The 14617-nt window shown below is 50.7% G+C and overlaps 1 protein-coding gene across 1 annotated transcript; it reads right to left on the reverse strand.

Annotated features, from left to right (window-relative positions):
* Positions 1-1385: 1385 nt before the first annotated feature.
* On the reverse strand, positions 1386-11233 carry LOC146037304 (catechol O-methyltransferase A-like). The gene is given in 6 exon segments (XM_083161359.1): positions 1386-1913; positions 2958-3089; positions 4872-4973; positions 4975-5066; positions 5140-5459; positions 11099-11233. Coding segments are annotated over 5 exon segments (780 nt in total). The 5' UTR covers positions 5414-5459; positions 11099-11233; the 3' UTR covers positions 1386-1733.
* Between the last annotated feature and the right edge of the window lie 3384 nt (positions 11234-14617).

Genomic DNA, 14617 nt, shown 5'->3' on the forward strand with positions numbered 1-14617 from the left:
GCAACCCCTCGCATCACGCGCTTCACTCGCGATGCTTCGGGCACGGTGCATCGCTGCGCTCGGCACACTATTTTATTCTCCCACCACGCCCTAGTGCAGGGATGGGGAACCTTCGGCTCTCCAGATGTGGTTGAACTACACATCCCAGCATGCACTGCAACAGTTTTGCTATTTGGCCATACTGAAACTGTTGCAGGGCATGCTGGGATGTGTAGTTCAACCACATCTGGAGAGCCGAAGGTTCCCCATCCCTGCCCTAGTGGATGGTAGGGCATGAAATACCTCCTGTCGGCACATGTCGGCTCAGAACCATCTTTAGGTCGACCAACCGACCGTATCCCGAGTGCACACGCACCGCTCAGCATGACAGCCGGCTCCTGGTAGCTCTGTATATGGTCACGTGGAACAGGAGAACCCTTCTGAAGCACTGGGTGGACCCCAGCACCCACCCCTACAAATCAGCTGTCATTAGCTTCAGGGGATTGCCTCCCGACTCTTCACAACAAGCATGCAAGCTGGGGAGAGGTCACTATACACAGCACTGTACCCCACTGTCAGGCATGTTCACTATGAGGAGTGGAATGGAGGCAGCAGTTATATAGTGGAAGGTGCAGGGTCACCAGCAGCACACAGTATCTCAGGAGATGAGTGATGTGTCAGTGAGGACAGGGCTGCATGTGACAGGGGCAGTGACATGATGTGAGGAGGGGAATGGGGGCAGCAGGAAGCCACAGACTGAGAGTTATATAGTGGGAGGAGCAGGTTCCCCTGCAGCACAGAGTATATCAGGAGTGATGTGTCAGTGAAGACAGGGCTAGATGTTCAGGTATGGGGGGGAACAAACTCCATTCTGTACAGGGAAAGGAAACTTCTATAGTAAAGGCAGGGCCGGTGCAAGCCCTGTCAGCACCCCAATGGGCACTACCCGGGGGGGCATGGTGAGGGCGATACTGCGGCTGTCCAGCACGTGGGGGGGGGGGGGTGTTTTGCGGCTGCCGATAATAATCCACGAGCATGCATGCTCTATGGTGTGGATGCGGGCGCTTGATTCCCGCTGATGACCAGCAAAGGGGGGGGGGGGGAAGGGATGCTCACTGACTCACCTGCTTCTTCCAGGATTGGTACCGCTGCTGCAGCTTTCTATGGTACCTGCTCTACCTGGTGGCTCAGTACCGCCCTCCAGTGGCCGGCGCCCTAGAGCTGCCTAGTGGTGGCGCCGGCCCTGAGTAAAGGGGGTTTATAATGTATGTAGTAACAAAAGACACATATATCCTCCCATGTGCTGAGTTCCTTATTCCATAGCAGCAGGATATCCCAAATAATAGGATAATCTGGGCAGTTCCGTGTTCCAAAAGCTTCAGGTCTAACACTTCAGAGTTCTGTAATTGTATAATTAGGAAATGGTCACATTTATTACACACCCCTCAAGCTTACAGTGCGGGTACACTTACTACCTGACACATTATTCCAAGGCTTGTCTAACAAGAGCGGGTCAGGTTCCGTTGTAAATCCTGCATCACGCAGTCCCTGTACACATGCGAGGCGGCCATGGCGTAGTCAGAACCGTTATCTATGAACACAACCCAAGATGGGTGGTGGAAGAGGTATAAAACCAGCAGAATCCCTTAGTTTTTGTTACAAATAAGCAGACGTGTTGCCAGTTATATAATCAGCAGCCAATCAGATTCCTCTGCTGTAAAGATGGGCAGTGCCCAGGTCAGACGTTGGCACTATCAGCCCAAGAAGACCGATTTCTCCAAGCCGTCCTCTACCTGCAGGTACTCCAGCTTGGACTGGAAATACTGGCTCTTGTACCGAGGACTGTTCCTTACATACTGGAGGTAGTCTGGAGTTCCAGGGCAGATGACGTTATCAGCAACAAGAACGGAGCCGGCTCTCAACAAGTCACATTCCTGCATTAGAGAGGGGTGTGGATTATTAGATAGACAGGGTCTAGATAGACCGTCAGTACACACAGCACAATAGTACATTATGCACAGCCCCCTGCCCAACTTACACCCAGTACACACAGCACCATAGTATGTTATATACAGGTATTACACCCATAACCGTATGACATTATACTCAGCCACCCCCCATATTACACAGCACAATACATTATACACATCCAAACCCCAATATTATACTCAGTACACACAGCACCATAGTAAACTATACAGAGCCCCCCCCACCCATATGACTCCTAGTACACAGCACCATAGTATGTTATACACAAGTGCCCCCCATATTACACTCAGTACACACAGCACAATAGTACATTATGCACAGCCCCCTGCCCAACTTACACCCAGTACACACAGCACCATAGTATGTTATATACAGGTATTACACCCATAACCATATGACATTATACTCAGCCACCCCCCATATTACACAGCACAATACATTATACACATCCAAACCCCAATATTATACTCAGTACACACAGCACCATAGTAAACTATACAGAGCCCCCCCCCCCCCCCCCCCACCCATATGACTCCTAGTACACAGCACCATAGTATGTTATACACAAGTGCCCCCCATATTACACTCAGTACACACAGCACCATTGTACACTATACACAGCCCCCCCCCCCACCCATATGACTCCTAGTACACAGCACCATAGTATGTTATACACAAGTACCCCCCATATTACACCCATCACCGTATTACGTTATACATGTAGACACATGGTGAAGAAAGAACATGCAGGTTTAAAAAGAAAAAAAAAAGGAGAGGGCAGGGGCCACAGCACCTACAGGAGAGCACAGGGCCAGGGACAAAGAGTCAATAGCTGAGAAGGGGCGATGTGCCAAGAGTAGAACCGGTTAGGCTTTCCTGGTGAATTCTTATGTAGATTACAGTGTTGCACACGCAGCAATAATGTGACACTTTGCTAGACTCGCACCAACCTGCTGCATGCAGAGGGGAAGAGGTGACGCCTTACTCACCTCTATCAGTTTGGTGTCAGGAAGGTAACTGACTTTCCAGTGATCTATAAACACCAGGTCAAACTTTTCAATGTCAAACTTTTTCTTCAGCTGAGGAATCAGGACGGAGCTGGATCCCACCAAGAGGTCCACCTAGGAGACAAGACGCAGATGAGAACATTCCCTGGACAGGACAGCGATAACTATATAAGCCCATGTCTTCGCTGACTGCTCCGGCTTCACCCGCCTTTCTCCTATTCACTATTACAGGACTTTCTTCGGGCTGCACCCACTCTCTGGAATCCCCTCCCGCGCACATTAAGACTCCTCTAGTCTGCTGCCCCCATTCGCCTCCTCACATCATGTCACTGCCCTTGTCACATGCAGACCTGTCCTCACTGACACATCACTCATCTCCTGATATACTCTGTGCTGCTGGGGACCCTGCTCCTCCCACTGTATAAATCTCAGTCTGTGGCTTCCTGCTGCTCCCATTCCCCTCCTCACATCATGTCACTGCCCCTGTCACATGCAGCCCTGTCCTCACAGACACATCCCTCATCTCCTGATATACTCTGTGCTGCCGGTGACCCTGCTTCTCCCACTACATAACTCTCAGTCTGTGGCTTTCTGCTGCCTCTATTCCCCTCCTCACATCATGTCACTGCCCCTGTCCTCACTGACACATCACCCATCTCCTGATATACTCTGTGCTGCTGGGGGCCCCTGCTCCTCCCACTATATAACATTCAGTCTGTGGCTTCCTGCTGCCCCAATCACCTCATCACGTCACTGTCCCTTTCACATGCAGCCCTGTCCTCACTGACATGTCACTCATCTCCTGATATACTCTGTGCTGCTGGGGACCCTGCTCCTCCCACTATATAACATTCAGTCTGTGGCTTCCTGCTGCCCCAATCTCCTCCTCACATCATGTCACTGCCCCTGTCATATGCAGCCCTGTGCTCACTGACACATCACCATCTCCTGATATACTCTGTGCTGCTGGGGACCCTGCTCCTCCCACTATATAACTCTCAGTCTGTGGCTTCCCGCTGCCTCCATTCCCCTCCTGACACCATGTCACTGCCCCTGTCACATGCAGCCCTGTCCTCACTGACACATCACTCATCTCCTGATATACTCTGTGCTGCTGGGGACCCTGATTCAATCCATCTTAAAATCAGAAAAACCAAGAAGAGAAACTGGCCACAGTAAAACTAAAATGTGTTTTGGGGTCACTGCCGGTCTTGCGGTTTCCTCAGCCCCATCCCCATAATAAATGTTTATTACACTTCAGTGCCCATACACAGGGCGCACTGTGTAGCTAAAGCTGCAGACGGGAACGTGGCCTAGTGCAGCGGGAGGCCATGCAGAATGGGCAGCTGACGTGCAATTACATTATCGTGGCCGATGGCTGAACCCTGATCAATGCTGCTTCCGAGATAAGGGGGGGGGGGGGAGAGATCTGGGGTCTCTTATGGTTGCGGTACGCAGATTCTGTTCGCATTGCTGCCCAGGGCACGGGTCGGGGGAAGTGGGCATAGGGTCTCACCTTGCAGCTCTGACCTGACGGCCGCCTCTCTGTCTCTCTCTCCTGAGCTGGAAGCGAGGAGGGGGTGAGGGGGCATTGGGTGCTACGGGAGAAGAGCTGGAGGGGGAGCTGCAGGCATTGAAGGGTGGTATAGAGGAGAGCATCCTTCAGGCGCCACTTGGGCTGGCGGGCATCCGCAGCTGGCTGTTCTGCCTGGCAGCAGGGAGAGCGGTGAGCGGAGGGTATTGGACTATCGGAGAGAGGGAGCACTACAAGTGGACGGGGGAATTGGGTGCGGGCAATGAGAAGGAAGAGAAGGAAATCAGCACGTCACATCTCAAGGATAGAACAGTATCAACCTACGCCAGCCATGCCCCTGGCACACAGCGTACTCTTCCCACCTGCGCATCCAGTCCTGCATGTTGGAACAGTTCCTTAGCCACCTGGGCATAGTGCGGATTCATTTCTATCGTGACGAGTCGGGCACCGGGTGGCAGCAAACGGGGCAATCCTCAGAGTTGAGTATCCACAGTATGTGCCAAGCTCCAATACCCATCGTGGGCGGGTCTCCGTGACGATGGCATCTAAGATCTTCCCTGGGGTGGAAACAAGAACCGGTCATGGAGATGGCACAAAAGTTGTGACCTGGAGATGTCCAGCTCCGCTTACCTTTCTGGTCGCCCACGTTCATGGCCCACTCCACTTGGGAGCAGTAAGAATCCACCGCGGAGATGACGCTGAGGGCATCGCCCCGATCGGCGTGACGTCGCACGTACTCCAGGATCCTCATGGGGCGCGTGGTGCCAGAGAGGAAGTCCCGCAACCGTTCAAGGTAGTTGTCATGCCACCAAAGTGCCCACTGGCCATCGGTGCGCACCTTCCAGATAACCAGGAGGACACCCACCACGAGCACCGCAGCAAGAGTCAGGGCCACTGGCAGCATTGTGAGACTGGCGTCGGGGAACGGGTGCAGCCCAACGATCGCCGATCTGTAGTTTTATACAGAAACATCAGTTTTATTATGTATTACTAATAAAGGTCGTAACTTAAAAACTGAGGCGGAGATGCGCCAAACCTTCTGAAGCGGAGAGTTTTCCCAGAGCAACCACCTTCTGTCTCTTTTCAAGTACAACATAGAAGCTGATTGGTTGCTATGGGCAACTGCTGAACCTGCCCTCTTTTGGAAGGTCACCTGCTGATGGCCGACATGGCTAAGGTCGACCTGTTCGGAAGGTCGACACAAGAATTAGGTTGACAGTCACATGTCGACATGGACACCGCAGATGTGTACCGTGCCCCCTTCGCATGACTCGCTGGGCTCATTACGCTTCGGGCACACGATTCCATATACACTCCACGCCCTAGTGCAGGGCTGGGCAACACCGGCCCTCCAGATGTTAATGAACTACACAATCCAGGATGCTTTGCATTAGTTTTGCTATGTGGCCATGCTGAAACTGATGCAAGACATGCTGGGATGTGTAGTTCATCAACATCTGGGGGGCTGGTGTTGCCCAGCCCTGTGGATGGTAGGCCATGAGATACCACCTGCCGGCACATGTCGGCTAAAAAAAAAAAAATGCGCGAAAAATTCATGTCAGCCTTTTCACTGTCAACTACCTATTGTCGACCTAATGCCTGTGTGGACCTTCCAACTCTGTTGAACCAAGCCATGTGGACCTTCAGTGGTCGACCATATCCCTTATTAGATAGGCAGTCAATAGGTAGACCCCAAAAGGTCGACATGCAGTAGGTTGACAGGAGAGGAAGAGGGTGGTGTCGCGGGTACTACTACTCCTGGGGCCAGTAACTGGTTAAAACACAATTGGTACTTGTGTATTATCACGGCGCCCGAATTTACTACGTAAGCAAACGTAGTGAAATCGCTTCGCATGCCATTATAGTATGGCATGCGATGCAATTTTATACCTGTTACAATGGCATTTAATGTACTATACCATTAAATGACATATAATGGCATTTGTTTACGCCCCCCCCCCCCCCCCCCCCCAGTATCCATGTCAACCCGAAGCGTGGCGAGTGGCGGCGGAACACGTCTGCCCGACCTTTTCATACCCCCACTATCCACTAGGGCGTGGAGTTGATTTTATATAGTGTGGCGAGCCACCGAGCCTGAAGCTTGGCGAGTGCAGCGAGCCCCGCAAGGGGACGCGTATTATGTTACATGTATTACGCGTCCCCTCACCACGCTTCGGGCTCGGTGGCCCGCTGCGGTCGCCACACTATATAAACTCAACGCCGACGTGGATAGTGGGGGTATGGAAAGGTCGGAGGACGCGTTCCGTTGCACTGAATAGCCCACTACGCAAATGCCGTAGTGGGCGGCGTGATAATACACAAGTACCACACAATTAAATATAAAATATAAGAATAAATGTGCAAATGTGACACTTGCTGCAAGTGATCGGTGGGGCTTGGTTAACAATTCTCAGGTATAGAAGAACAAAAAGAGGTGTCATATGGTCGACCAGAAGTTGATCGATAGTCATAGGTTGACACCACTAGGTCGACATGGGACAAGGTCAACAGTCAAAAGATAGACACCACGTCAGCTCGCCATGATTCGGGCACCATTTTATTCTCCCACCATGCCCTAGTGCAGTGGTCAGGGAAGTCGGTCCTCATTACCCCACACAGTGCATGTTTTGCTGGTAACCCAGCAGGTGTACGAATTACTCAGACACTTTTTATAAGGTCCGCAGGTGGCGATAATTATTTTACTTGTGATTCTGTGAGGAGACCTGCAAAATATGTACTGCGTGGGGCAATGAGGACCGAGTTCGCTGACCACTGCCCTAGTGCCTTGATGGCTAACCTTGACACTCCAGATCATGGGTCCTCAAACTGCGGCCCTCCAGATGTTGTGAAACTACAAATTCCAACATGCCTTGCCACAGTTTTGCTATAAGGGAGTGTTAAAACTGTGGCAAGGCATGCTGGGATTTGTAGTTTCACAACATCTGGAGGGCCGCAGTTTGAGGACCCATGCTCCAGATGTTTTTAAACTACACATCCCAGCATGCTCTGCTTCAGTTTTGCTATTTTAGCCATGCTAAATCTGATGCAGAGCATGCTGGGATGTGTAGTTTAAAAACATCTGGAGTGTCAAGGTTAGCCATCAAGGCCCTAGTGCAGGCATGTCCAACGTTGGCCCTCCAGATGTTGTGAAACTACACATCCTAGCATGCTTTGCAATAGTTTTGGCATTCTCTAATAGCAAAACTGTGGCAAAGCATGCTGGGATGTGTAGTTTCACAACATCTGGAGGGCCAACGTTGGACATGCCTGCCCTAGTGGATAGTGGGGCATGAAATTCCGCCTGTTGGCACATCGGCTCGAAAAACAGTGAAAAACCCCATGTCGACCTTTTGACTATCGACCTAGACCATGTTGACCTTGTTACACATGCACATGTTACATCAGCCCCACCTGCAGTGCACATGGTTTTGTCCATTTAGAGTGTGATTGGGCCTTTCCGAGTGAATCAGAATAACCCCCATAGTGTGTACGGGGCATAGCAGACCAGATTTCAGTCATTTCTAGGCTTGATCACAGGTGACTTAATTAGTGTCAGTTATTTTGATTGAACCATTTGTGATGAAACCGAGAAATCAAAACCTGTGCTCCGGACTGGTGCAATGTTTTTCGACACCATAAGCAAAACCTCAACTTCCTGCTCCCAGCACCACCCACACCGATATCGGCTATACAGACCCTCAGGTGAACGTGTGGAGGTGGTATCTTAAAAACACCTGCCATGTACATTAAGTCCAACAAAGATACCCCAGGGCTATTTCACACACTCCAGCTCCTGCTGGACAATCCCGCACGGCCAGGAAGCTGTGCTGCATTAAGACGTTTAGAATGGAGGGGATGGCCACAGCCCGGCAGCCGTCCCTTCCAGTGGTTGGATCCAGCTGCAACCGGACGGCCGAGGCGTGGCCGTCCCGTGTGAATGGACACAATAGTGTTATTGACAACTACTTTGCACGGCACGTAGTGTTCCTTCCAGGAACAGGGACGAGCACGGCGCCGCTGCACTGGGGCAGCATCAAGGGGGCGGACTGGGCCCCCCGCCAACGTCACTGTTCTGGGCGGTCCCGGGCCGCCGATGTCACAAAAGGGGAGGGTCCATCCGCCGTCGTAACTGAAGGGGGCGGGCCGCACCAAAGGCTCTCCACTGCCGGGTACCGCTATATACTGCGGCGCCGGGCTTCACCGGTATCACTATAAGAGGAGGAGGCCGGCTGTTTTAGCAGGGGGCAGGGCGCATTTTGCCCTTTAAAAATCGGGCAGAGCACAGCGCCCCGCTAAAACAGCCTAGCGGGAACACTAGGCTCGGCTTTTAGCCGTGCAGGATTTCGCGTCCAGCAGGAGCCGGAGTGTGTGAAATAGCCCTTAAGGCCCCCATACACTATAAGATTTGGGCACGATTTCACCCGATTCGGATGAATCGGGCCATGAAATCGGCCCAAATCGCATGGTTTGACAGCCCCCCCGATCCGATGCGCGGTCCCGTGCGCATCGGATCGGAGTCGGGCAGTCGGACCGGCTGCACATAAGATTTCCTAAATCTTATGTGCAGCCTCCGGGCGGGGGACGCCAGAGCCAGGCAGGGGGAGAGCGGGCAGCGTCAGCGGTGACAGACGCTGGGGAGGGCGATGCTGGAGAGCCGGGCTGGGGACACAGGCAGCAGCGGGCGGGGGTGGACGCCGGTGAACGGAGCTGGCCGGGCGCAGCATGACCGGGGACGGGGAGAACGCTGCAAGAAAAAAAAAAAACCATTACAAATGAATTTGAAGCCAGTGATTGGCTGAGAGAGCTCTCTCAGCCAATCAGCAATTGGCTGAGAGAGCTCTCAGCCAATCACTGGCTTCCAATTCATTTGTAATGTTTTTTTTTTTTTACTTGCAGCGTTCTCCCCGTCCCCGGTCATGCTGCGCCCGGCCAGCTCCGTTCACCGGCGTCCACCCCCGCCCGCTGCTGCCTGTGTCCCCAGCCCGGCCCTCCAGCGCCCCCCCCCCCACCGCCCGCTGCCTATTTGACAGCTACAATGCCCGGCTCCCCCCCTGTTGCTCCCCAGTGTCCCTCACCCCGCTCTCCCCCTGCAGCTCCCCGGGAGTTTTATATGATAAATCGCATGGCGATTTATCATATGCACAACTTGGCACATCAAGTGCCTTATCATGATGGAAACCTCCCGGGGAGCTGCCGGGGAAATCGGGTCCGACTTGTCCCTAGGACAAGTCGGGCTAATGTATGGGGGGCCTTAGAGTTATATTTCATTTTGTGATAGACCCAGATTATGGTGCCCCTAGGCAGCTGCCTAATGATAGAGTAAAGGTGCCCATACACGCTCTGATCCCGAAGTGCGTTCTGGGCTAAAATAGCATCCATTGCATGCCTTGTGCAGCACATACTTTTTGTACTGTGCGATGAGGTGCCGCGGGAGCGCGCACCTTACAGCACACATCGCACCACCGGGATCGGAGCGTTTATGGCCTCCATCAGACCTGCCTGCACTGATAGCGTGCCTTGGGAACAGAGGTTGGGAATGCCAGCTGCATACCTCCCAACATGACCCTCTCCAGGAGATACACAATGCTGAATTCCTGGACTTCCCTCTTAATACATAACTAGTATGATTACCATCACCTGTGGTGAAACACATTTCTGATTCAAAACTTGTTTAAAACACATGAAGGCAGTTATAAATGAAGAGGGAAGTCGGGGAATAGAGCACCGGGTCTCTCCCGGAGAGGGGCATGTTGGGAGGTATGCAGCTGTAGATGTTTCAATCCACACCCATTCGCCAACATTCCACTGATGTGCAACCTTTGCCCTGACCCACAGCAACTCATCAGAAGAGTCTGAGAATCCCCTGTACATTACAATAAGGGACTGGACGTCCAGACACACCCCCTCCTTACGGCTGTATACTGTTCTTTGTAAAAGGTGCTTATACACTTCTACAGCAGCCTGCAATTTGTACTATCATTGTTTATATAGCGCACACATATTCCGCAGCGCTGCACAGAGAATATTTGAACACTCACAGAAGTCCCTGCCTCCAGTGGAGCTTACAATCTATATTCCCTAACACACGTACACAAAGACATTCTAGGGTTAATTTTGTTGGGACGTACCAGTATATTTTTGGATTGTGGGAGAACCCTGGAGGAAACCCACGCAAGCACAGGGAGAATATACAAACTCTACACAGATACTGCCATGGTCAGAATTAGCCCCATGACCTCAATGATGTATGATGGCAATGCTTACCACTATGCCAACTAAAGGCAGTTTGGTAATGCAATGAGTCACACCACAATCTGAAGGGGACAGAATTTAGGTTGCATAATGCCCCTGTTTACCAGCTAATTACCCCTCCTCTCGCCTCTCTGAGGGCGGATACAATCCCTGGCAGCAGCTGCTGCTGGGGTAGCAGAGGAGGGGGCAGTAAGGGGCCCCAGATTCCAGTGCAGAGAGAGGCTGGAACACAACGCTGATACAATGTAACTGCAGACACACAATGTACAATCGTTATATGCAGAGACCTGCTCCCCCCCAGCTCAGGACAAGGCCAAGTCCATTGCTGGTCACTTACTGATTGCTGGACCTGGGATTCCCGAATCCTCAGCCGGCTGTTGTGTGAGGAACTGAGTGGGGAGAGAGCTGAAGCCTTTACACCACGCCTCCCTGCTTTCCATCAGCCTTCCCACCGACACACTCAGTCACTCCAAGCTGGTGGCCACACAGGGGGAGAGATATCAGCGCTTGGAGAGAGAGAGAGGATGAAGATAAAGGGGGAGATTTATCAATGGTTGGATAGAGAGATAAAGTGGAGAGAGATACAGGGGATAGTTATCAAAGCTGAGAGAGAGCAAAGCTTGGAAAGTGATAAAGTGAAGAGGTACAGGAGGAGGTTTATCAAATATGAGGGAGAGAAAGTGGAGATCGATACAGGGGAGATTTATCAAATGTTGGGGATTAAGTGGAGAGGGATACAGGGTAAGAGTTATCAAATGCTTGGAGAGAGATAAAGGGGGAGATTTATCGGTACTTATTTCCTAGCACGGCGCCCGCGATTTTGATTGTATTGATCGGGTTGGAAAAATCGCGTCGATCGCATCGCATGCCAACCAAATCGCATGCGATGCGATCAACGCGATTTTTACATTGAAATCAATGTATAATGGTCCCTGAGACCTGATTTTACATTGATTTCAATGTAAAAAGCCCCAAAATCCCCCATTTTAATAGAAAACCCCCCTCATGTTTTAAATGCCCCCCCAATGTTAACGCCGCCCCGAAGCGAGCCCGCGAAGGGCGGCAGTACGCGTCCTCCTACCTTTTCATACCCCCACTATCCACGTCGGCGTGGAGTTGATTGTATAAAGTGTGGCGAGAGCAGCGAGCCCGAAGCGTGGCGAGTCCCGCAGGGGACGCACATAACTTCACAGGTATACGTTTCCCCTCCCGGGGCTCGCCACGCTTCGGGCTCGGTGGCTCGCCACACTTTATAAAATCAACTCCACGCCGACGTGGATAGTGGGGGTATGAAAAGGTAGGACGAGTACCGCCGCCCCTCGCGGGCTGGCTCACCACGCTTCGGGTTGACGTCAATATTGGGGTGGCGTTAACCATACTTTATAACCATACTCAATGAGAAATTGGCCATATTGGCCCATTTCCCATTGTCCCCTATGTAAAATCGCGTTGATGACGCGATCAACCCGATTTTGACTTGAAAAATAATTTAACATTATTCTCTATGGGAAAATCGCGTTGATCATTATAATGGGCCGCGATTTTCTCTTTCACTGGAAAATTAGCAGGTGATTGACAGAAAATCGGGTCCATCGCGTTGATTGTATGCCTTAAGTACCTTACACTTAAGGCATACAATCAATGAGACGAGCGCCGTGCTAGGAAATAAGTACCGATTTATCAAAGCTTGGAGAGAGAATGTGGAGCGATATACAGGAGAAGATTGATCAAATATTGGGGAGAGATAAAGTGGAGCGACACAGAGGAGATTAATCAAATATTGGGGAGAGATAAAGTGGAGAGATACAGGGGAGATTTATCAATGCTTGGCAAAAGATAAAGTGAATATATACATGGGAGATTTATCAGTGCTTGGAGTGGAGAGAGGTAAAGCTTGGAAAGAGATAAACTGGCAACCAAATCAGCTTCCATCATCTTGCACACACAGCCTGTATAATGGCTGTTAGAAGCTGATTGGTCAGTACTTTAGCTCTCCAAACTTTGATAAATCTTCACCTATAAACGGTAAACCTTTTCTTAGGCTATATGGTACTTATGTAATATCTGGGCTCCCGTTTTTGTTATGAGACCGCGTCCGCTCGCCACGCTTCGGGAACGGTGGCTCACTGCGCTCGCCACACTATATAAAATCAACTCCATGCGTAGTTGGATAGTGGGGGTATGAAAAAATGGGGTGCATTTAACATGGGAGCCCAGATAATACATAAGTACCGGCTATATTAGCAGATTATATGTCAGTGTAGTGTACCCCATTGTCTGGACTTTTACAACAGGGTGGGGGCAGTCCTGATTGGGGGAACTACTAGTATCTGAGTGCCCAGCATCATGTATCCGCATCACTAACCAATGTTCACTCAATATCGTCTCATCTGCCTTATAATAGTCACAAACCTTTAACCGTCCCTTTGCTGGGGCTCCATGCCATGGGTTCTGTTTCCATTGTCTACATCAGGATATCAGATACTGGGCCAGACGCACTAAGCTTCAAAAGTGATAAAATGGAGAGTGATAAACAGCCAGCCAATCAGCTCCTACCTGCCATGTCGCAGACTGTGTTTGAAAAATGTCAGGCAGGAGCTGATTGGTTGGTTGTTTATCACTCTTCAAGTGCGTACAGATTTTTCTGTCTGATCTATCTGGTGGGAACAAAAACCTGGAAATGTATGGGAGCAACTGACAATCAAAAAATTGTTCCCAATACCTTGAAAACAGACAGCGATCAGTCAGACAAATTGTTTAAATCATTCTAATATAACAAATTTATCAAAGCATATATTATTTTCTGTTTTCTTCACCAGCGCCTGTTGGGGACCCCACAGCTGGATTCACATGTGGGACCCCTCATTGTTAAATAACACACAAACACACACACATACAAATGGGTATAAGTACTCTGGGTCCCTCGGAGAGCTCATGTGGCCCTAGGCGGGTGTACGTGCTGCAGAATGGAAGCTTCATCTCCACCAACATAGTGGGAGTCTACAAGGCCACGCGTGGTCACAGCGCACACTGCTAGCGCCACGTTATATACAGTGGCAATGCAGGAATTATATAATAAACAGGATTCTGGGTGAATGCAAACTGATGTTTGAAGCTTCACATTAATGCGTGAGACAAGATCACTGCTTCCATGAGAAGACTGGTATAACTGAGAGAAAGGCTTCTTTACAGTAAAAGTAATAGAGGGGCAGAATGGATTACCAAGAAACGCTATGAGCCAACCCTGAAAATGATCACGTGAACCGTGAAAGCAGGCTGAGCGGGTGTGGGCCAGATGGAACCAATCCCATATGCCCTTCCTGCGACTGTGGATCCTGCCCTCCTGTGATTTGCTGCAGGCACTGAGAAAGCTGTGTGTGGTTGGACACTGTAACCCTGATGACATAGGATACGGTATGAGGGTTAGTAAGTTGCTTTGTACATAAGTGATAATATACATCATGTGACCAGCCCATGCCCACGCCAGAACAGAGCAACACTTGAATTGCTCTGTCAAACCCCATCCAGTGGCTTCCGGCAAGCACAACACTTGAATCCCCCCGTGGAGGTGAGGAGCAGAGGTAGCCTTTTATGAAACACAGTATATGCACACACGAAGATGGGATGTTGGATCGGCACTCTCCAATACGGATGGTACAATAGACTCCCATAGGGTGTATGCAAAAACTACAACATAAATGTGTATAAATCTGGTTTTGAAAGCTGTATTATACTGTATGTGATATGCGATGTGCTGAATGTGGCACCATACACAAGGTTTTATTGTACCGGGGGGGGGGGGGGGGGGGGGGGGGGGGTTGGTTTTTCTATCCACATGATTCATAAACACACAAAA

This window comes from Crinia signifera, chromosome 9, assembly GCF_055691185.1.
Source record: "Crinia signifera chromosome 9, ASM5569118v1, whole genome shotgun sequence".
Lineage (NCBI taxonomy): Eukaryota > Metazoa > Chordata > Amphibia > Anura > Myobatrachidae > Crinia > Crinia signifera.